The sequence below is a fragment of the Zonotrichia albicollis genome, chromosome 17, assembly GCF_047830755.1.
Source record: "Zonotrichia albicollis isolate bZonAlb1 chromosome 17, bZonAlb1.hap1, whole genome shotgun sequence".
Lineage (NCBI taxonomy): Eukaryota > Metazoa > Chordata > Aves > Passeriformes > Passerellidae > Zonotrichia > Zonotrichia albicollis.
In genome coordinates this window covers 8,209,256-8,231,920 of record NC_133835.1, presented here as the reverse complement: position 1 = coordinate 8,231,920, position 22,665 = coordinate 8,209,256, and the positions used below count along the sequence as shown (strand labels likewise).

Here is a 22,665-nt window from a genome sequence, read left to right as displayed (position 1 = left end):
ATCTAGTGTCTCTCAAGCCTCTTTTAAACTGTGGAGCTCTTCCTTGGATGCACAGCCAGCTCCTGCTTGCCTCTGGGGCACATGCAGTTTTCTCAGAGCAGAGGGTGCACAACAAAGCCATGCTCTCCTTCATTTGTTTTGCAATTTGTGAGGTTTCTGTATGTAATTAGCTCATTGGGAGGTAGTTGCTCACCTCTCACTGTCCTTGGACTCATTCTGCTCCATTTGATGGTGCAGAGCTGTGCTGGGACACTCCCCTGAGCGGGTGGGCACCCCAGCCAGGGTGAGGGGTGATGCTGCTGGCCACAGCAAGGTGTGGTGCTCAGGCTGCTGCAGGGGTCACACTTCAGAGCCAGCAAAAGGGAGCTGTCCCTGCTCCATCCTTTCCTTGGCTTTCCTCATTCCTGCAGCTCGGGTATATAAAAGCAGCTGCCAGCAGCCGTGGCCATGGGCAGCTCCACCTCGACATCAAAGGGTCCAGGTAAGTGGCACTGAAGGACCGTGGCCACTGTGCCAGATCCATCAGGCGACCTACAGCACAGAATAACTCAGCTTGAAATGCAGGAATTTTAATGATGCTTTCCTTTGATTTCTGTAGCAGCATTTAATCATTTATGAAAATTAATTTTTAAAGCTAGCAGAGCTCTTGCTTGTTAAATTCCACGTTTATTCCCGTTGTTGTTAAGTTTGTGATAATGACTAAGCTGGAAGAAAGGACTGGGAGTTTTTTTCATGATCTTGGTGACCAGAATTCAGAGCAATTTTCAGCTCTCCAGACCTCATCTCAGCTGGTGTAAAATAAGTGTTTATCTGCAAAGCCAGACATGCCTTTTGCATGTGCAAGATGCTTGGCTCACTGAAATGTGCATGACCGAGGAGCAGCACCCTGGCAGATATTGTTAATAACTGCAGAGATAGGTGCCTGCACGGTCACGTATTCTCTAAGAGCTCTTCTAAGAGCCCTGACATCCATTCTGGCACCCTTTTGCAATGCTGCACACGTCTTTCAGAGCCCCTCCAACAAATCCCACTGATTTTATTTGACACGATTTTCAATAGAAGCTGCTCGAGCCTCTCTCCTTCTCCCCTGTTCAATAATCACAGCTACAGGAGCTGTGCATCATTACGTGCTGATCAAAGGGAAAATGTAAAAGACAGTCGAGTGAATTAAAGTCTAATTTAATTGTGCCGAGAACTGTCATAGAGGGGTTTTTTTAAAGTATCTGGAAGAGATAAAGAAGTTGTTCAGTCTGACCTAAATAATGTTATTTCTCAGTGCTGAACCTCTGCAATCTGCACCCTGTACATTGTTTTTCTCAGAAGGGACAAGCTGAGGTGTCTGTTCAGGACATGATCTGTCCAGGAAAATGCTGCTAGAGCTGGGACCCCTGGCAGTGCTGCAGAGAGACCATTTTCTCATTTCTTTCCATGCATAAACAAACACTCCCCAGCCTGCACTGTCACCCTGAGAAGCCCAGCTCGGGCAGGAACAGAAGGTCCTTGAAGGTACTTTCTTTTGGCTGGGTGCAGATCAAACACAGGGAAAACAGACTCTTTTCACAGCTTGAGTGGAACAAGACGAGAAAAACAAACAACCTGCCCACGGGAAAGCGAGTCTGATTCTGGCCATGCTTTGAGCTTTAATAACACATGGTGCTCTTCACAGCAGGCAGAAGGACACAGCTGTGACACTTGTCATTTTTTATTTGGCTGTGCCCCTGTGAGTGTTCCTCTTTCAGGGCCATTTCAGAGTGGTTGGAAGCCATCCGTCTCTCTCAGTACAAGGTCCTCCTCCCTCATCTCCATCCCTCTTCCTCTCTTAAAATGGCATTTTCACTTCCCTGCAGTGCTGGGCACCCAGCTCTGCATGGGGGGAGCACGGCCAGGCGTGGAGACATTGATGGCTCTGGGCTTCCACTGCTCCCTGACAGCCAGAATGGGAAAAGGGGGCTGCAGGTCAGGGCTGGGATGGAGGGCATGGTGTCTGGAGGCTGTATGTCCAGAAGGAAGCTCCCCACCAGCCCAGGGCAGTGCACATGAAGGATGGAGAACTGTCCCAGAGCCCAGGCTGTCAATACCCATGTGAAACTGGTGCTTGGGCTGATGTGAGTCTTCCCACAGGTGCTGTGCCAGGACATGCCACCCTTCTGGTGTCTCATCTTTCTCGGGGCCCTCCTGTCCCCCTCCCAGGGCCTCCTCAACCTGCTGAACCCGGAACAACCCAGCGGTGGTGAGTTCAGAGATGTTCTGTGTTTCCAGGGCAGAGTCACAGCACAGTCCTGTGCCATTTTGTGCTCATGGCACGTCCCTCTGCTCATCAGGGAGCTGCCTCCTGGCAGGCCCATCTCCGTGAGGAACACAGATTTGTTCAAGGGTGCTCAGGGCTCCCTGTGAGCACCCTGAAGTGGTCAAACCAAACCTTGCCTGTCAATGAAATCCTCCCAAGAGTGGAAGTCCAGTCAGTAACTGGGAGTCTCTTGGTGCAGGTCTGCTTGGCACTGGTCTCATTGGTGGAAAAAGTGGGTTGCTTGGCACAGGTGCCCTTGGTGAAGGAGGGCTGCTTGGCACAGGCCTCCTGGGCAAAGGAAGTCCAAGTGGAGCAGAAAGTGGAGCTCCTATTGGTGCAGGAGCTGAACCCAGTGGAGGTGGAATCCTTGGCACAGGCCTCCTAGGTAAGAAAATTTGGCAAAGGGAGGGTTTGTGACCCTAACCCTAGGCAGAGCAGTAGAAGCAGCCTTGATCTAAGGCTGGTTCCAAGGAGAAAGCTGTGGAGGAAGCCATGTTGTGGCAGTTTCGTGTTCTCCTTGGGATGCCTTTTGCAGCTGCAGTGTGCCTGGAGCTTGGGGCTTTGTGGTTTGAAAACCCTAACCCTAGCTGAAATCCTAACCCTAGCTGAAACCCTAATCCTAGGCAGCAAACAGTGCCTTAAGCTAAGGCTGGTTCCAAGGAAAAAGCCGTGGAGGCAGCCATGTTGTGGCAGTTTTGTGTTCCCCTTGAGATGCCTTTTGCAGTTGCAGTGTGCCTGGAACTTGGGGCTTTGTGGTTTTCGGAACCCTAACCCTAGGCAGAGCAGTAAAAGCAGCTTTGAGGAAGGTGGTAAAGGACAGGATAGTAAGGAAGTTCTGTCTGTTGCAGGAGGACAGCCTGGCAGCAGTGGGCTGCTTGGCACAGGCATCCTTGGTGGGAAAGGCCTCGGAGCAGGACTCCTTGGTGAAGGACTCGGCACAGGACTCCTTGGTGGAGAAGGACTGGCTACAGGAATCCTTGGTGGAGAGGGAGTTGGCACTGGAATCCTTGGTGGGAAAGGCCTTGCAACAGGCCTCCTTGGTGGGGAGGGACTTGGCAATGGTCTCCTCAACAATGGTCTCCTTGGCAATGGCCTCCTTGGCAATAACAGCCTTCTTGGAGAGACAGGTCTGCTTGGCACAGGGCTTCTCGGAAAAGGAGGTCTCCTAGGCAATGGAAGTCTGCTTGGACTCGATGGTCTTCTGGGTGAAGCAGGAGGACTGCTGGGAGCAGCAGGAGGACTGCTGGGTGGTGAAGCCCCCCAGAAGATGACACGCTTCGCCTGGTGAGTCAGAAGCCCCTGGTGGGGCTCACTGCAGGGTGGCCCATGACATCCAGGGGATCAGACCCTCCCTCTCATACAAACCACCGGTCCCAGGCTCACAGCTCACATGAGAATCTGCGACAGGGGAAATTCTAACCAGAAATGGGAAAAGTCTTACCTGTGGGAGTGGTGTGACACTGCCATGGGCAACACAGCAGGAGGGGCAATCTCCATCCATGGAGATGGCTGAGACTCAGGAGGATAGAGCCTTGAGAAGCCCGACCATGCTTTGAGATTGGCTGTTTGCAGAGCAGGAATTGGTCCTTCCCCACCTTCACTTTTACCTGGCAATATCCACAGGTCAAAAAATGAGCAGGAAGAGATGGGACTGTAGGATCTGCTCCTGCTGATCCTGCCATCTCAAGGTGGGTTTGCCTTGGTGTCAACCCCCAGGCTGAAGGTGCTGAACCTCGAGAGCGCCCGAGTGTCATGGAAAGTCCTTCGTGGGACTGAGCTTGTGCTGAACCTGTACTCGAAGCTGGTGCTCCGCTTTCCAGGGTGAGTGAGGCTGGAGAGTGAGGCCATGGGCACCTGAGGGTGCTGGGGACAATGGGACATTCCTGAGTGCTGGACAAACACCAAGCAACAGGCTGGTGAGAAAAGCTGTGCTGCTGACTCTCCCTGGAACCATTTCCAGCTGTCCTCACTCCACAGACACTCACCATTCGTGGAAGCGTTCAATAAACTCGGATATGGCTCTGGAGGACATGGTTTAGTGAACATGGCAGGGGTGCTGGGTTGATAATTGGCTTCTTGATCTTAGAGGGAAATTCCAACCTGAACAATTCTATGGTTCTGTGATCTGCTACAGGAGAAGGAGCCTGAGAGAAGTCCCTGAACTGAAGCACTGTCCCAGCTGAGGCTCTGTTCACAGCTCTGCCACAGGCACCAGTCTCCAGTGCTGCTTTGACTTCCTCCATAAGCCTTCCACGCCACTTCCTCTTTTCCAGGATTTTTCAGTTTCTGAGTGGATCCTCAGTAGAAGCAAACATCACATCACACATTGCCCTGAGCCAGGACTCCCCTGGTGACCTTAAGCTGGTGCTTAAGGATTGCAGCAACCTCCTTGGTGGCTTCAGCGTCAGCCTGAGGAAGGGGTGAGCGTGGGGGTCAGTGGGGTCACTGGGGCAGAACTTCAGTCTCAAATCTGGGCACGGATTGACAGCCTAACAAGCAGATTTTGGGATTCAGATAACAAAGTCCTGAGCATCTGTAATTCCTGCTGAAGCCTGGGGGAGCTCTGGGCTTGCAGCATCTCTTATCAGAGAAGAGGAGGGGGCTCCTCTACAGAGGAGCTCAGTTTTTTCTTGATGTCAAGTCCTGGGTTTTGACAACTTCCCTGGTAATTTTTGTCTGTCTTTTCCCTCCCCAGCCTCCTCACCAATCTGGTGAGCAGCTTGCTGAACAAGTCTCTTAAGTCCCTTGTCCCTGCACTGGTGAGTGTCTGAATATTCTTTGCTGTGAAGTTGCATTTCAGCTGCAGTCAGTGCTCCTGCCAGAACTGCCTGGTAGATTTACACACACACAGAATCACAGAACAGTTTGGATTGGAAAGGACCTCAAAGGTTAATTAGTTCCAATCCCCCTGCCCTTGGCAGGGACAATATCCATTTCATATATATATATATATATATATATGTATATATGTATATTTGTGATGCACAGATACATACCTGCAGCCCATAAGTGAGTTACACAAAATTGCTGATCTTCCTCACAGTCAGAATTTATTTGTTAAGAGTAATTTCAATTTCATCATGTGATGTTATGGGGTAATTTATACTCAGCTGTTCCCTGAGGGAGTGAACAAAAGCAACAGCTCAGTTTAGAGCAAAGTGGCCTTTTAGAGAGCCTTTTACCTTGTTCAGTAGAACCTGTCCTATTTTGAGAAGGGAGCTGAACAAATCATATAGCTCTTTTTCCATGGGAGAACCATGCTTTAGGATGAAAGCAGGATGTTTGTCCCATCCTGATTTAAATCTGTGGAACTCAAGTGGTGCTGGGGAATGTGCTGCTGCACCCACAGTGTTCTCACCAAGACTGTGCCCCTTGTTGCCATTGCAGCTCTGCCCATTAGTGAACATGTGGGTCAGCATCATCAACATTAATCTGCAATTCCTCAACCGTAAGTCATTACATTTTCTTTCCTATCTTAAGTTTCAGGATGACCCTGGGGGTTTGTGTGTCTGGCCACCTCCACAGGCAGCAGGTGTCCCCAGGAGAGCTGGGCTGTGCAAGCAGGGCTCTGTGCATGGAGCAGGAGCAGCTTTTCTCTGCTGGCAAAGCTGCTGTGGGTGGCACAGTCCTGGCTGACCACCACTGCCAGACACCACAGTCCTGCTCTTCTTACAGGTGTTTTTCTAACCAGGGCTAGACCAAAGCTGCTCCCAAGAGTTGGCTATGCCAGGATCCCCAGGGGCAGTGCCACAGAGTCAGAGTGTTTCCCCTCCCCAGCCCTGTTCATGTCAGACCTCACACACCATTGCTGCTTCACTGGAAGCAGATCTGTTCCCCCCAGCATTTCCCTTGTGATGGGATCTGCACCTGTGAGCTCCAGGGTAGCAGCTCTCATAGGAACCTTTGAACCCCTGGGAGTTTGAGATCTATAGGAAGGACAAGGAGTTTTTCCTCCTTGCTGGGCAGGACAGTGCTCTCCCAGCTCTGCCAGATGCTCTGGGTGGGCACAGGGCTCCAGCAGGCTCAGTTACCCTCAGACAGCTCTCAGTGCCCTGACAGCCTCTCCCTCTCCCCAGGCGTCATCTCCTTTGGGCTTCTGGGGAAAATCTACTCTGCCTTCTCCAAACTGCCAGTGACATCTGGGCACTATGTGGAGCTGGATCTGCAGGTAGAGCCATGTCCCATCCCATGTCCCCACACTGCTGCCCTCCCTCCACATTCCCGTGCTCTAACACCCCCTTGCTCTTTGCAGAATTCCCCATTCCCAAGCTCCTTCATCGACTGGCTTCTTCAGAGTAAGTCCAGCCCCAGGGCTGCCACGGGGATCCCCACGGATGTCTGTGAGCCAGAATGGGGTGGCTGAAATGGGGGACACAGTCCTGGGCAGTGGCCAGGAGTGGGGAGGGCTCTCATGGCTCTGGGGTGCAGGCAGAGCTGCCAGGTGCTGTGCATCTCTAAACAGCCCCACAGAGCACTTGCACCTCACAGGGCATGGCAGTGCTGGGGGTGTTGGGGTCATTGGTCCTCAGAGATGGCCCCCAGCTCAGATGTGAGCAACTTTGCTCCTGTGCAGTGCCAGGTCTGGAATACAGTAGCAAGAGAAAGTCTGTGCACTCCTACTTGTGCCCTGCACAGCCCTGGAAAAGTCACTTCACCTCTTATAAAAGGATTTAATAATATTTGCTTAATAAGAGTGAATAATGGTCCTCAGGATGCTGCGAGGATTAATTAATATTTGCAGAGGTGATTGGAAGAGCTCTCAGCTTCATATGCATGGAAAGTTAATATATAGGGAAGGGAAGGAAGAGTTGGAAGTCTTCCCAGCTTCCCCAGAGCCGTATTCCTGAGGGCACTAAATCATCTCTGCCCATAAAGCTGGGGCCTCTCAGGCCACTGGTACAGCAGGCACTGCTGAGCCTGTTCCCGTGCTGGGGGACACCGGGGACTGTCAGGCTTTGGGCACCTGGGGAAGGGAGTGCACTGACCTGGGCGTGTCTCCCCCAGCTGCAGGTGTCAACCCCAGCATCAATCCGTAGCTGCAGGACTGGCAGAGCCCTGGGTAAGGAGCATTGGCTGGCTGGGACCTGGCTCAGAGCTCTGCTGCCAACTGTGCCAGAACCTGGGCTGGGCAAGGAGAGCCCTGCCCTGCTGCCTGGAGTGGGAGGTGGCAGGGGCAGCACAGGGCTGCCTGAAATCTCCACTCTGGTGTCCCTCCAGGTGTCCCTGCAGGCGATTCCCCAGGAGGAGGAGGGAAGGGAGGAAAACAACTCAGAAGGTGGAGAATAGACATGAAAACGGAGAAACCCAACCAGGAAAAGACTCTTTCTTCTGTTCTACATTTCAGCCTTCTCAGATTTTGGTGTCTCTGTCCAGCCTAGAGTTATCTGTGCCAATGATACTCTGTGCCAATAATGATCAGTCAGTAATTAGCCATATTGATAATTAGCTGTGTCAGTGATCAGCCATGTTGATGACACTGTTCCTCCTGGCTGTCATGGTCACAAACCACTTGTTATGGCACTCACTGATGAAGGGATGCCCTTGATCCCCTGGTTTTCCCTCACACCCATCCCAGCTTCACTAGGGCTGGAGTTTAGGCCAGGTAATGGCTCAGCACAGAGGGAACATTCCAGGTGCTGGATGCAGACAGTCAGGCAGGGTTTGGTCCCCTCAGGAATTTCATGAGACTGCACCAACTGCCCAAATCCTTCTAAGAAAGGAAGAGAGAAAAGGGACGAATTCAATGAGCTGTAAACTCTTTGTCTTTGCTCTCCTTCTGCTTCTTGATTGGCTTACAAATTCAAAAGGGATTTTTGCTGTTTCCAGTGATTTCATACTGTTAAAAAGAGGCAAAAAAAGCCCCCAGCCTAATCCAGGCGCACACTCAGCCTATTTGTTCCCAAACAGCAACGCTTTGAACTGATCAGAGTGAATGCTATCCTGCCTTGTAATCTCCAAGTGGATTTGGACGTGCTGCATTGTGGGTGAGGTGGATTTGAGGCAGATTCACACCCTTCTGTTACTCCTTACAATAAAAATGATTTTTCTTCATCTGCATTCAGCATGTGACTTGGTTCCTTTCCAAACTGCCAAAGGATTTTTGCATTTGCAAGGGTTTTGTTATTTATCTCTCCCATCAGCTACAGGAGTAACTCACATGTGAGGAATATTGAATAGGTGAGTCTGCTGGAAAGGTGGGGAACCACAGGGGCTGCAGCTCCAGAGACAGGCCTGAGTGAAGCCCAAACCCTGCCCAGGCTGCCAGACCCCCACTCTCACAGCTTAAAGTAGCTACGGAAACGTGGCCAATGTGGCAAATAAATATTCCCCTCATTTGTATTTATGCAGATTTATTCTGCCCCTGTCCCTGAGCTGCTGGTTCTTTTAGTGTGTATTCCTGCTCCTGCCTGTTGCCAGTGAGCTGGGGCTGTTTGACATGAACAAACACATCCCTGGGGCTCCAGGGGGACAGCTCCCCCCCAGGCTGGCGCTGGGACCCCAGGGAGGGCAGGGGCAGTACCAGCAAGCTCTTGGGTACAGGAGCCTGCTCCTGCTGCGCTGGCATCAAACCTCATGCCAGGCTGGCTGTGCCACAGCCCTGGAGCTGAATGGCTGCATGGTGAGAGGGGCCAGGGACAGATGCCCAAGCCCTGCAGCCTCCAGATCCACTGGCACAGCACTATGTGCCACCAACCATTTCCAAGTGTCCCCATTGGCTCTGCTGGGCATTCCTGGTGGGCAGCACCCACACCCTTCTCTGCCTCTGCCCAGCGTGGGTCCCTCTGCTCCTGCCCAGGGCCCCAGAGCCCCATCCAACAGGAACAGGGGAGTCTTGGTGCTGTTAGCTGAGAGTTTGCAGCCAGCATCCTCCTGGTACCACACTGCCAGGGCCAGGGCTCCTGCTCACGTCTTCTGAGTGGCAAAATGTTCCCCTGAAAACCCTGGAGGTTCTCGCTGCTCTTTTCCCAAGGTAAGGATGTGGTTGACGTGTCACCAGCGCCACAGGACCACAGCCCAGCCTCTCCTGATCCTCCTTCTGTCCCTTTACCTCACCACTGTGAGCAAACCATACCCTGGGCAGCCAATGCCACCCCTGCCCTGCCCATTAATGTCAGAGGTATTGATGCCAATGAGATGTGGGCACTGGGCACATCTGGGCTGCACCAGAGCACCTCGCTCTGGCTGCAGTAACACCCACACCTGGGGGCTCAGGGAATGGGTCTTGGTGCTGATGATGTGGGTGTGCTCAGAGCACAGAGATGAAGGGCAGATGCCAGGTGCCCTTTGATGACAGTGGCAGAGCTCTGTCACACGGGGACAGGATGAGTGGCAGCGTTTGGCCCAAGCTATTGAATCTGTAACACCTCATTGGGCACCTTCAGTTTCCAGTTCCTAAGGAAACAGAAGGAGGAGGATGAAGGACCGTGCCAAGGCTCACTTGCTGTGAATGATTGCAAAAAGAGGTGTAAATATTTCCTCAGTAACCCTAGAACCAAAATGCCAAAGCCCAAACCTTGCCTGGTGGCACAGTGCCATCAGGCTGGGTCCCATCTCTGCTGCCACTGAGGCAGGGGTGGGCAGCCCCTGGCCACTGTGAGCCCTGTGGGGACAGCAGCAGCACCTGCACTGCTCTGACCCACCAATATTAACAAAAACAGTGCCATGGGGCATGTCCCTGCTGCTGGCACCACCCAGCCCCAGTGTGCCAGGACACAGGTGGCTCTAGAACAGCTCAGACCTTTGCCAGCTCTGGCTGTAAGGGCACTGATGAGGTTTTTCCTGAGGTTCCTCCCACCCTACTGGGTTGCCCTGTGGAGTCTGGTCTGAGCCTCTCCCAGGTTCCTCCACCCACTGGCACCTGTGTGCTGTGCAGAGCACCCCAGGGTGCTGTCAGCATTGCCACTGCTGCACTGGCTGCTGAGCATGGCATAGGGAAAGCTTTGCCACCAACAACAGTATAAGGGCTTTTCAAAATGGAGTTTGGATAAGAGACTGTGGGAAGAATCTTCCCTTTAATGAAATGTCAGAATGTTTCCCATTTTTAAAGAAAAGCTGGTTGTGGAATTGCCTCCTGTTTGGTTCTGATAGCTTCAACCAAAGCCTCCTACTATTACTTTTTAAACTTCCTGTAGTTAAATTACAGAAAGAAGACATAAAAAAAAAAAAGAAAAGGAGAAGGAACAGATTAAAAGACACTAAATAACCCAGAGAGCAACTTGTTTAGTTTCAAAACCCCATAATCAGTGAGTCTCATTTCTGTTCCCATCACTGTCCTCATGGATGCAGGAAGGGGAGGAGGACAATCCTTTCTGGCTGTTCATTTTCACAGCAGTGTGCTGAATATTAATCACTCTCAGACCCTCTACTGGAGGCACTGCTGCAGACTGCCCATCCTGCAGCCACTCTGTAATTCCTACATGGGAGCCACAGCCGGGGCAGGTGAGGGATCCCACAATGACCTCGCTCTGTGACACCCCCAGCAGTGTCCCTGAGCACCCTGACAGCTCCATTAGACATGCCACTGTGCATCAGACTGTTGTCACCCCTGGGTTTGCTCTCCAGGAATTAGACACCTTCTCCTCCTCCTCAGTGCAAGAAGTCAATGTAGAGCAGTGAGGTTGAGATTTGGGTGTTTTCAACACTGATGGACTTTGCTTTTGACACCCTTGGAGCCATAATGAGAAAGCCCCAAGCCTTGTCCTTGTGCTGACAGCCCTGCCTGTCCCCAGGCTGGCCACCCTGCCTGTCCCAGGCTGGCAGCACTCCAGCCCCACATTCCTGGTGGCAGTGGCAGCTGCCCCACACTGGCTGCTGGGGAAGGTGGCTTGGACCCGGCAGGAACAGGGTCCCTGGGCATATATTCACAAAATAATGTGAAGTAATTCCCTTTCACATTTCCTGGTGGAAGTTCTGCTGAAGGGGAAGAGCCCCTGCCAGGCACACAAAGCACAGAAAGCAGCCCTCTGTTTTTCACAGATACAGCTGTCCAAAGGAATTGCAGCACCTTCGCCTCACAGGAGGCATTTTAATTACTCTATTGACTCGTGCTCCTGAGAGCCCCAGGCGTGTCAGAGCTCAGGCTGGGATCAGAGGGATGCAGAGAGACAGGGAGGGAATGCATGACCATCCCTGACAGCCCAGTGCTGCCCCACCACAGTCCCAGTGCCCTGCCCTGCACACTGAGTGGTGCTGAGCCATTCCACGCTGTCCCTGACCAGCATCAGACCATCTTCATGTCTCTGATCTGTGTCTGACTGTTAAATAACTCAGCAGCAGGGGAAAAACACTTGAAAAAAATATCTGGAAGATATAGAGCCATTGATGAAAAACATCAGAAAATAGATATCAAGTAATGACACCGCAATGAGAGCTTATTAATAGGAAAGGCTAAAGATAAAACTAATTTAAACCTGATGAGACAAGACATCTCATCTTCAGGAGAATGAGAAGTCAATAGTTGTCTGTCAGTAAAGGAAATAAATTGCTCACAAGGGAGGAGGGAAAGCTGCAGAACTGCTGGGCCCCAGAGAGCAGCAGTGCCTGTGACAGACTGTGAGATACCCTCTGAATTCACAAACCCCACGACTCGGAGCTGCCACTCACCACCTCTGTCATTGCCATGCAGGTCACAGCCCAGGAGTGCTCCAGGGAGGCACACAGACAAGGAGGGAGGCTGGGGACACACAATGCCAACCCGGGGGGACTGCAGAGCAGCTTGGGGGTGCACCAAGGAATGGCAATGGAGAGCTCATTGCATTTCCAGCACAGCACAGAGTTCACCATCACCTGCAGAGGAGCCTGCCCTGCCAGAACCCAACCACTGCCAGTTTCAGAAAGGAGTGAACTGTAGAACTGGTTTTAGAAGTGGAAAACAGTTTTGAAAGCTCTTTATGTTGCATTAAATCCCAAAGCTCTGTGCAAAGAGCTGGCTTCAGAAATGGTGATGAAAAACTGCTGAAGGAAAACTCCCTGAACCCTCAGCCCACAGCAGTCCCAGAGCAGGGAGGAGGAGGAGGCCTGGGGGAATGGGCTGGCAGGCACATGGAGCCTGTCTGCTGAAGTGAAAAGCCACGAGAAAAGAGGAGGAAAGCATTTCCCCAGGCACAGCCTGGCAGGCTGCTGGCATCACTCAGAGGCAATGCCTTGTCACCTGCCACCCCTTCAGCAGAGCGAGCTCCAGCTGACCTAAAGCAAACTGTGCTTACAGGCTTACATCAGGGAAAACATCCATCCTTCCCTCCACCAGCACCAGGACATGCAGAGGGAACACAGACTGCAGAGCTCGAGGCGTTCTGGGGGAGAACATGATACACACACCATGGCCAGCTCTGGCACTGGGAAAAGCCTGACTGCTCTGCCCAAGCTGCTTCAAAAGTTTGGAGAAGGGAGCAAATTCGGGCAGAAGAGTGTAGGCAGTGATGGGACTCAATTTTGAGGCTGTCCTTAAGCCAGGGCTGAGCAGGGAACAGGGGCTGTGAGCACCTGCTGCTCTCTGTCCCTCCACTCCCTGAGCACAGCCAAGACCTGAGGACAAACAAGTTTGTTCTCTGATGGGGGCCAGGGGAACAAACAGGCTCTTGTTCTCCCTGCCAGCGACCTTTCTGCCAGGTGAAGCTATTTGTGTGTGCGGGTGATGTCCAGCCTCACCCACACCCTGCCAGCAGAGAGGAAAGCTCAGGCTGTGATTTACGAAATTCCGGTGTCAGGAGACACCCTCAGGGCACGGCTGCTGCTGGAAAGTAAATGTCATCCCCGCACTTCAGGTCTGCACTGGGAAACCTGATCTGCCAAAAGCCTCCTGAGGTGTTTGCCCATGGGCAGGACTGACTGCAAGGGCACAGCTTTGACCTGCAGAAGGCACAGGTGTACATCAGGGAGATGGGAGGTCTGGGAGGGTTCAGGGCTCTCATCCCTGCTCAGGGTGGGAACAGAAACGTGCAAGAGCACAAACGAGGTAGGAGTCCAGCTTTCCCAATAGCTGGATCTAGGCAGCAAACCTTACAAGTAACACAGAACCCGCATCCCACCTCCAGGCCTCAAGAAAAACAACACATTCCTTCTTCCACGCAGTGCCAAAGGACTGACTCAGCCTCCAAGGTCACCGTAAGCACTTCCTAATGGATGCTTTGCTGCCTTAGAACCTCGGTCTTCATTCCCGAGGCCTATAAAAACTAAGGAGGCGAAGCAAATGGTGAGTGCTATGGCTCCCCGGGGAGCCCGTGCAGTGAGCATTATCACCTCCTCATCAAAATGTAAAACCCAGCTCTCCTCCTCATTAGTCTCCCACTCTTAAAATAATGATTGTAAAACGGCCACAGCTGGCCTCAAAGCAGGATGGAGGAGGGAGGGCACACTGTGGTCTGCATTTTCCACTTGGAATAGATGCTCCTGGGGAGGTTAAAAATGAGCAGGGAAAGGTGGGTGTCAGTCCTTTTTCCAGGGTGCTGGCTTGGGCCCTAATCCCAAAATGCCTGGGAATTATGAGCTGAAAGATTTGCCATAGGGCAGTTAAATTTGGCCACTGCTCAGTGGGCTTGATGAGCCAAGCATCTTGGCCTCATTCCCCATCACCTCTGAGGGCTGTTTGCTTATACACGCTGCTGCTTCCTTTGGTATTTCACCCAAACTGCTGCCTCTTCCTGAAACCCCCCTGGATCACAGGCTCATCCTCACTGAGCAGCACAGGTTCAGGCCCTGGTTTGTGAACTTGGGCCAAATACACATTCCCATATGGAAGCAGGAGGGCAGAGCAGCCCTGTGTGCCTGTCAGCCCCTCAGAGCCCACACAGACAGTGCTGTCTGTGCAGATTCACTTCCAGAGAAGGGACTCAGCTCTGATAATAAACAAAATGTATTTGTTTCTTGAAGCCTAATGAATATTCAGTGAACCATGCTGTTTTCAAAGAGAAACAATTATAGCCCAGAAAGAGCTGAGCAGGAGAGGTGGCTTTCGAGCAAAACCCTTTCACATTTATTTTAAAATTCTGCAAATTCATGTTGTGACTGCCCTGCTACCAGCTGTTCCTTCAAAACTGGTCACTGGCTTGAGCCTTTTACAAGGATTTATTTTAATGACATGATTATCTGTATGAAAAGGGGTGATCCTTTCTCACATCTCAGTTTACTCACAAGTGCAGGTCACAGGTCCTTGTTTGAATTTCACAGAGCAGGCTGGAATGTGACACTGCGCAGCCAGGGTCAGCTGCAGGCTGATGAAAACAAGGAACTGTCGGATGCATTTGAAGAACTTGCTGGCCATTTAAATCAGTACAACCACTTCTCTTGGTAAGCAAAGGGAAGGACATCCATAGATGTTTGGATTACAAAACTGCACCCCATGTTTTAAGCAGCCATCTCTTCCCACGCATTCGCCAGGCCTGGAAACAAGGAAATCTTCTCCAGACAAGATCCAATCCTCCCCAGTACCAGGGCAAGGCTGCATTCCTTCAGCCCCAGACACAACAGATTCACTGGAGCACGTTAAACACCATTTTTCATTCCACAGTCCAGTGCCACATTCCAACACACAAGTGTGGTCTGGGTTCTTGCATCTCTTTTCCAAGCATTTTGCCAATATTTGGAAAGAATTAATTAATCTTCTGTTATTTCAGGCCTTTCTACCCTTTGACAGTACTCCTGTCACTCTCCAGCAGCTACTGGGGCTGTATTTTGTAGATACTACCAGCTTTTGCAGCTCCTAAACTCAGCTGAGCTCGTAGGAAGGAACTGCTCTGCACATCCATCTCAGGCTGGGCTGTGCCAGAGGATGTGATCACAGTCAGAGGACAGACCTGCAACACTCTGAGGGTGGGACAAGCCTCAGGGCAAGTCAAAATACACAATCTCACAGTACTTGGATTTTGCAAGTTCACACACAGCTTCTATCCCTTTGAACCCGCACACACTATGACAGATAACTTGGCACCAAAGCAAAAATATATATGTATTTTATTATTCCATAAATAAATTTTAATATACATATATATCTTCCTGGTTCTACCATATCTCTCCACCTGACCACAGTTCCTTGTTTCTTCATGGAGAAGACGTGCTGCTTCCACCCAGGGGCAGCAGGGATCCCTCAGTGAGAAGCAGCAGCACGGGACAGGGTGGTCCGATAGAGTGGAACTCCCCGCAGGGTCTGCGAGCTGGCAGAGGTTACCTGAAAGAAACAGCACAGGCCTTCAGGCACTGGGGACGATCCATTCTCATTTTAGGTTCTTCTGGCAGCAGCTGCCCTAGAGAACAGCAATGTGCAAGGAAATGAGCACTGCAGGTAGGTCACCTTCACCATCACATAGTCCCCGGGCTGGACCCTGCCCGGAGCCCCGGGCTCAGCAGCATCCTCCAGCTCGGCGTCGGGGAAGATCACCTTGATGTTGCCATCGTTCCTCCCACACAGCTCCGAGGCAGAGCGTTTGCTGGGCTGGAAAGAGGACAGGGAACATTACCTGCATGGCAATTGCTCTGATTCACTGCTGGGCTTTATTGCCTCAGGAATTAATTGAGCACTATTGATGGTATTAAACCCACATTAACCAAGCCCTGGAACAGAGCACTGTGTCCAGAGCTGCTGGGTGACACTCACACACCAAAGCACAAATTCTGTGCTTGGCCAGAGATGCATCCCTAACTGATCCCATTCCCTGTGCTCAGCTCAGTGCTCTGGCAAAGTCAGGCTGTCTGCTTAAGTGTGAAGAAACGGTTTTGGGAGTCCTGGGATTACAAGGGGAAAGTGAGAAAGTGACTGCTGTGCACAGCCTCAGATCCAGCAAGAAAGGAGTAGGACAATTCCATTCCAGGTACACTCACCCCTTCCACCAGCACCAGCTGGACCTGTCCCACCAGTGCTGTGTTGGCCCTCACAGCCTCCTCCCTGAAGGTGGCAATGAGCTGCTCCAGCCGCCGTTTCTTCACATCCGCAGGGACATCGTCCTGCAGCCGGTGATGTGCCCGTGTTTTCTGCACGCACAGAGCCAGAGCAGCCCCTCAGCACCCAGCCTGAGCCCAGAGCTTTGGCTGACCCTAGCCAGCCCCACTGCTCCTCCAGCAACAGCTTCCCACATTCCAAAGGCATTTCAGTTTGAATCAAAAAGGAACTATTCCAGTGCCAGCCATGCCCTCGTGCTCCTCACATCTTTCTTCTCCACCTTTTAGGCAGAAGGTCTGATGCAGGGCACTGAGTATCAGTGGCTGTGAAACAATTTTGCAGCTCCTGTGTGGGATGTGCCTGTCTGTCCATAGACAGGCAACAGATTCTACTACTTCCAGTCTATGTACTGAATGGTGATCTAAATCCGTTTGCTTCCTTAAGTTTCCCAACCTTCTGTCCTCTTCCCCAGCAGTATCATACACTCTGGAGAGCATTCTAATGGAGACTTACCAACTACCCACTCTTCTCATGGAAATACCTTCTCAAAAATTCACCACTTCTCTCCAGACTTGACTGACAGACCCTCATAGCTGGGCTCCAGCCAAGCACCATCAGCACATTCTTCATCAGCAAATAATGTATTTGCAGCCTCTGCTGACACAGTTGCTTCCCTGCAATGACCCTGGAGCGTCTTCAGAGCCAGGTCATTGAGCAGTTACCAACCCTGACACTCCTACAGAGAAGCTGGAAGCCTCCCAGGCAAAATAGCCCTTGCAGAACCACATACCCTACAAGTGCTACCCGGGACAAACAACATCTACCAGTATACAAGTCTCTGGGGATGATTTTCATCAGCTTTTTAAAAAATATGTTATTGTGAGAAATAGCACTGAGGAGTTTAGGGGACACAGCCAGGGATAACAGCCTTCTCCACCAGGGCCTGCACTCACCTGTCTCATGCTGTAGGCAAACAGGAAGCCGACGTTGTAGCGGACTTCCCGCAGCAAGGACACTGTCTGCAGGTGATCCTCCTCTGTCTCTCCACAGAACCCAGCGATGAAATCACTGCTCAGGCTCACTCCTGTAACACAGATACAGCTGTACACTTCCCTCAAGGAAGACAGGAATGCTGCACTTGGGAAAGGACAGTGAGATGCAGCCATGCCGAGTTCAGACCAAGCCAAAGGAACACGTACCTGGAATAGAGTCACGCACGTGGTGCACGAGCTCTAAATATGCTTCTCTTGTGTATCTGCAATGAACAGCACATGGATTTGCTAAATGGAAACCCACAACATCAGTGAGGAGAAACCAGCAGGCAAATCAAAGGGCAGGACACAGGGCTCCTCATGGGTGACCCACCCTCGCCGCATGGCCTCCAGGACTCGGGTGCTTCCACTCTGGGCTGGGAGGTGCAGCTGTTTGCAGATGTTGTGTCGCTCCTGGATGAGCTGCAGGACCTGTGGTAAGTGATCAGATGTCTCAGACAGCTTAACTGTACCTGGGTGCCAAGGGAAGAGTCTTCCCTGGTTAAAAGCCAGCAAACTGCAAACCTGCCAGCTTTACCCCAACATCCAACTCCCAGGAGCTGCTGTTCCCAGTTTGGGAACCCACATTCTCTTTGTTTGGGAAGGCAGCACACCTCACATTTCAGAGCTGCCTTGCTGCCTGCAAGCAGAAGCCAAGGTGTTTATTTTACACTTGCCTCATCGGGAAAATCCTTGGGGTGTGGAGAGGTGAAACGGATCCTCATTTCTGGATCAATCCTAGAGACCTGGTCCAGCAGGTGTGAGAAGCGCAAACCCCCCGCTTTGGCTTTGTACACTGTGCTAAAGCCACGGCTGAGGGCTGGGGCAGCCACTGACTGAAACTGCACCTCAGACAGGTCTCGAAAGCTGTTGACATTCTGACCCAAGAGCGTCACTTCTTTCACTCCCTACAAAATATACAGAGAGGAAGAAATATAACCTGGGCAGGATGGCTGAGCTGCAAGGGCAGCCATGGTTTTACTGCAAGGAGTTTCAAACAGAAGCCCTCCCATCATGGACTATTACAAGGGGAATCCCCTCATCTCTGCAGATAAAGGCACTGGTTACAAGTACCACTGAAAACATTGTTACCAAGAACCACCCTTCCTCCCATGGCTTGGGACAGGTGGGAGGAGGCTCTGCCTCACCTGATCCGAGAGCATCCTCACTTCCTGCAGGATGGAGGCGATGGGGCGGCTCCTTTCCCGGCCTCGGGTGAAGGGCACGATGCAGTAACTGCACATGTTGTCACAGCCCCGCATGATGGACCTGCCCAGAGGTAAAGCACAGGTCACCTCCCTCCTGCAGAACCATCCACACTGCATCCTGCCCAGGATGAGCCCACAACTGCTGCCTGCAGCCAGCTCCACACACACACCATCCACACTGGATTTAGCTTGCCCTGAGCTAACGCCTCCTGATTTTTCATGCACATTTCCAAGAACGCTGGAAAAAGCTAATGAGGCACAGACTGCCACTGCAGCCTGGCAGTGATCAAAGATCTTTCTACATCCCACTCTTGCAGAGTGACACTGTCCTTCCACACACTACAGCCACACTGAGCAGAGTCTGATTTCATGTTTGACAATGTTATCACCAAAACTAAACAATCAGAACTTATAATGTGTGGAGCAGAGAAAAGAAATAGCAGAACCTGGGACAGATGACCACAGAAGGAAGGGGATGAGAGAAGCACGGACTTCAGGAAGAGACAGTGGCACAGAAATCACTCAATGCAGCATGAGGCTGAGAGTCAGCATTCCCAAAGGAGAGGGAGAGAAGTCCACAACAGCCAGAGCTCAAGGCATGCTCTCCAGGGCTCAGTCACACAGCAAAGCAACAGCAAAAACAAACACAAACACACACACACACTCTGGGAGACAGTGCAGCCAGGCACAGCATCTCCTGGGCAGCTGCTGTCACTGACACATCTACTCTGCACAGATTTCCAAACCAGAGCCACGGAAACAAGCACTGGGAAAAGGTACTCACACAAATGCTGTTGTGCCACCTGCACTAGTCTGGACAGGCAGAATGTCAGCATAGGTCTCATCCAGGGACAGCAGGACGTTGGCAGCTTGCTGGCCAGACTCTGCCACTGCCAGCAGCCGGGGAAGATCACGGTAAGCATCAGGGCCTGCCACGACATCGACCAGCTTCTCCCTGTGCAGAATCTCCTCCTTAAGCCTCTCAGCCATGCATCCTGCCACCAAAGGGGAAGGCTCTCGTGAGGCAGTGCTCTCTGTTACTCCCCTGCAGCCCTTCCAGCTGCTTTCACCCCAGGCCAAGGGGCCTGCTGCCAGTGGGACTCAGGCCATGCAGCCCGGCCATACCCAGGATGCCGACGCGGAGCGGAGCTCGAGCCTGGGGCCGCCGGGCCTTCAGCGCCTTGAGGTGCTGCAGACGGTTCCAGATGGCCTGCTCTGCCTTCTCCCTGGGGAGCCAGCACAACGGGCTATTGCAGCTGCTGCCCTGCTCTGAGCCCCAGCCTGAGCGCCCCAAGGGCTCTGTCAGGAGAATTCAGCTAAAGCAGAGAATCTAATGGCACCTGAGAGTGCGTTTGTGGTGTGCGGATTATGTCTTGGCTCTGTCTTATCTGGTATCACTTTGCTTGCCTGAGAGCATCTCCACTGCAGAAACACTTTAGGGACTAAGCTCTTGGGGAGAAAAAGTGCCTTGGCCACACTACAAAGTACCCTGCAATAAGCATTTGGTGTCTTCTGCATTCAGAAAAAACAAGGAAAGTTCCCTTCTTATCAAGTTGCCCCTTAATATATTTCTCACATTTTTAAGTACAGACACTGTACTAGAGAGTTGCTTCAAGAGAAGACAGAATATTTTAAAATAAAATCATTAATTGTGCATGTCTCTCACTGCCCATGGCATATACACAGAGATTACACTACCAAAGAACTTCTCACTACCCAGAGAAGCAATTCATAGCACAATTAATGTTGTAAATCATAGCACCAGCCAGCCCTACCCTCAACTAAATAGCCAGTTTTATACCTGCATACTCCTTTCCTCATGCAACATCTTTATTGCTTTGGTTTTCAAATGGTAATTCCTTAAAAAGTGTCCCAAACCAGTAACAAACATCTCCTTACCTCACGGAACAGGTGACAAGAAGAACAACATCTGCCTAAATCAAAAGCAACAAAAAGAGAAGAATCTATCAAAACCAAACAATAAGTTCTCATGCCCTGCCCAGGTAACCTAAAGATGTAGACTCTAAAACTCACTTAACTCAGGGAAAAAGACCTACATGAGTACACAGAAGATTTCAACAAAAAGAGTTGCAAGAAAGAAACAGAAGACAAGCAGAGTTTTCACTAAATGGTAAAAGTAAACTCAAAGAGGAGACAGGAGGATCCTGCTGTGTCCAATCCCTCTCCAACTGAGACAGAGCCCAGTAGTTTAAAGAAAAAAGACAACCCACAGCTTTCTAGCACACTTGTTAAGCAGTTTCCTTCACTTCACAGAACTCAGACTGCAAACCGCCTAACATCCCCCAGGGTTGCACTCCAGAGAAAAGCTGGGACTTGCAGGCACAGCAGGGCGTGAGGGCTGGGCTGCAGGAGAGCTGCCAAGGTGCTGCCTTACCTCACCCAGTTCCTTTGTCCTGGCATAGCCATTCTTCTGCAGGATGGCCCAGACGATCTCGGTGTCGCTGACGTTCATCTGGCAGCCGTAGGTCTCCAGGTACACTGCAACAAAGGCCGTGTGACACAGGAACCTGCTCAGCTCCCATCCACAACCCGTCCTAGCCCCTGCTCTGCGGGAACAAGCCTCAATCCCACCACCGGAGTCAGGGAAGCAGCACAAAAGCTGCCTGCACCTGCAGCCCACAAGGGATAAACAGAAGGGCAGGCTCTGGGAAACTCGTGTGCTCTGCAACACGGCAGGGCTGGGCTGTGACTGCACAGCAGCAGCAGCAGCAGCTGTGTCCTTACCGAGATACAACACTCGGGGCAGTGAACACCATCCCCGCCAGGGCACCACCCGTGCCACAGCCCCACTGACAGCCCAGCACACACTGCGGGCAGGCGCCTGAGCAAAAGGCTCTCTGCCCAACTCCGTGGTGGTAGAACACACACGACTTTGCAGCCAAGAACTAAACTCCTTCTAGCGTCAAAACCCCCTCAGGGCCCCAAAAGCAACCAAACATCCCATTTTCCCCACTCTGCTCCGACTGGGAAGCACCACTGTCTGCACCGGCCTTACGGCTGCCCTTGACCCGGCAGCGAGGCCACAGCAGGGGGTTCGGCTGACCCCAACAGCTCCGACCCCGAAGACCCACAGACCTTTCGGGGCACCGTGGATAGAGCCCGGCTCAGGCGGCAGCTCTGGCGACGGCCCCGGCTGCCCCGCGGCAGCTGCCCTCAGGAAGTGCCGCAGGTCGGGCCCCGCGAGCAGCGCAAAGCCGCGCCACGCCGGCCGCTGTCCAGGCCCGCAGCGCGCCCTGCGGCCGGCCCCGGTGCGGGGAGCGGCCCCGGGCGGGCGGAGCAGCCCCGCCGCCCGCAGCGCTCGGGCCCCGGGCAGCATGGCCGCGACCGGGGGGGCGGTTTGGGGGACGGACCGACCGCCTGGGGACGGACCGGCCCCGCCGTGCGCCGACAATGTGACTCCGCCGCAGCCTCCGCCCCTCGGCGCCGCGTTCCGCCCCGCCGCCATTCCGGGCCCGCCCCACTGCTGGGCGGCGCTGCCGCGGGAATCACAGAATTAACTAGGCTGGAAAAGAACTCCGAGGTCATTGAGTTCAGCCTGTGACCCAGAAGCACTAGTTCAGCCAAACCAGGGCGTTGAGTGCCATGTTCAGTCTTCCCTTAAACACCTCCAGGGATGGTGACTCCACCACTTCCCTGGACTGCCCATTCCAAGGTTCAATGACCTTTCCTGTGAAGGAATCTTTCCTAATATCCCACATAAAAGTCCCCTGATGTTGCTTAAGACCGTGTCCTCTTATCCTGTCCCTGTTCCCTGGGAGCAGAGCCTGACCCCCACATGGCTGCTCCCTCCTCTCAGGGAGTTGTGAGGGTGAGAAGGTCCCCCCTGAGCCTCCCTTCTTCCAGGTTGAGCCCCCCAGCTCCCTCAGCCTCTCTGATGCTCCAGCCCCTTCCCCAGCATCATTGCCACTCTAGACATGCTCCAACACCTCCATGTCCTTCTTGAAGTGAGGGACCCAGAACTAGAAAAAGGACTTGAGGTGTGGGCCTCACCCACGCCAGGGGGACAATCCCTTCCTTGGTCTGGCTGCCCCCGGGCTACAGGCCATGTTCATACAGGCCAGGATGTCCTTGACTTTCTTGGCCACCTGGTGCTCATGTTCAGCTGCTATTGAGAGCACCCCCAGGACCTTTTCCACTGTGCTTTTTTCAACCACTCTGCCACAAGGCTGGAGTGAAGGCACAGGACAGCAGGATACAGGTGTTCCATGGTGCCTCGCCATGGCCATGGAAACAGCCCAACAAAGTGGC

At 52.4% G+C, this 22,665-nt stretch overlaps 2 protein-coding genes across 2 annotated transcripts; one reads left to right on the top strand and one right to left on the bottom strand.

Moving 5' to 3' along the window:
- Positions 1-327: 327 nt before the first annotated feature.
- On the top strand, positions 328-7,642 carry LOC102067329 (uncharacterized). The gene is made up of 12 exons (XM_074553701.1): positions 328-481; positions 2,122-2,230; positions 2,487-2,672; positions 3,136-3,571; positions 4,004-4,108; positions 4,561-4,707; positions 4,983-5,046; positions 5,675-5,735; positions 6,364-6,455; positions 6,540-6,582; positions 7,292-7,346; positions 7,505-7,642. The coding sequence occupies exons 2-11, from the start codon at positions 2,137-2,139 to the stop codon at positions 7,321-7,323; spliced, it is 1,260 nt and encodes a 419-aa protein (XP_074409802.1). The 5' UTR covers positions 328-481; positions 2,122-2,136; the 3' UTR covers positions 7,324-7,346; positions 7,505-7,642.
- Positions 7,643-15,201: 7,559 nt separating this feature from the next.
- Positions 15,202-21,872, bottom strand: CDK5RAP1 (CDK5RAP1 mitochondrial tRNA methylthiotransferase). The gene is made up of 13 exons (XM_014270067.3): positions 21,493-21,872; positions 20,792-20,895; positions 20,296-20,330; positions 19,522-19,622; positions 19,181-19,391; positions 18,337-18,457; positions 17,866-18,096; positions 17,523-17,620; positions 17,357-17,412; positions 17,111-17,241; positions 16,100-16,249; positions 15,573-15,713; positions 15,202-15,449 (listed from the first exon to the last, which is right to left on the bottom strand). Exons 1-13 carry the CDS (start codon positions 21,860-21,862, stop codon positions 15,369-15,371), a joined length of 1,830 nt encoding a protein of 609 aa, XP_014125542.3. The 5' UTR covers positions 21,863-21,872; the 3' UTR covers positions 15,202-15,368.
- Positions 21,873-22,665: the final 793 nt, after the last annotated feature.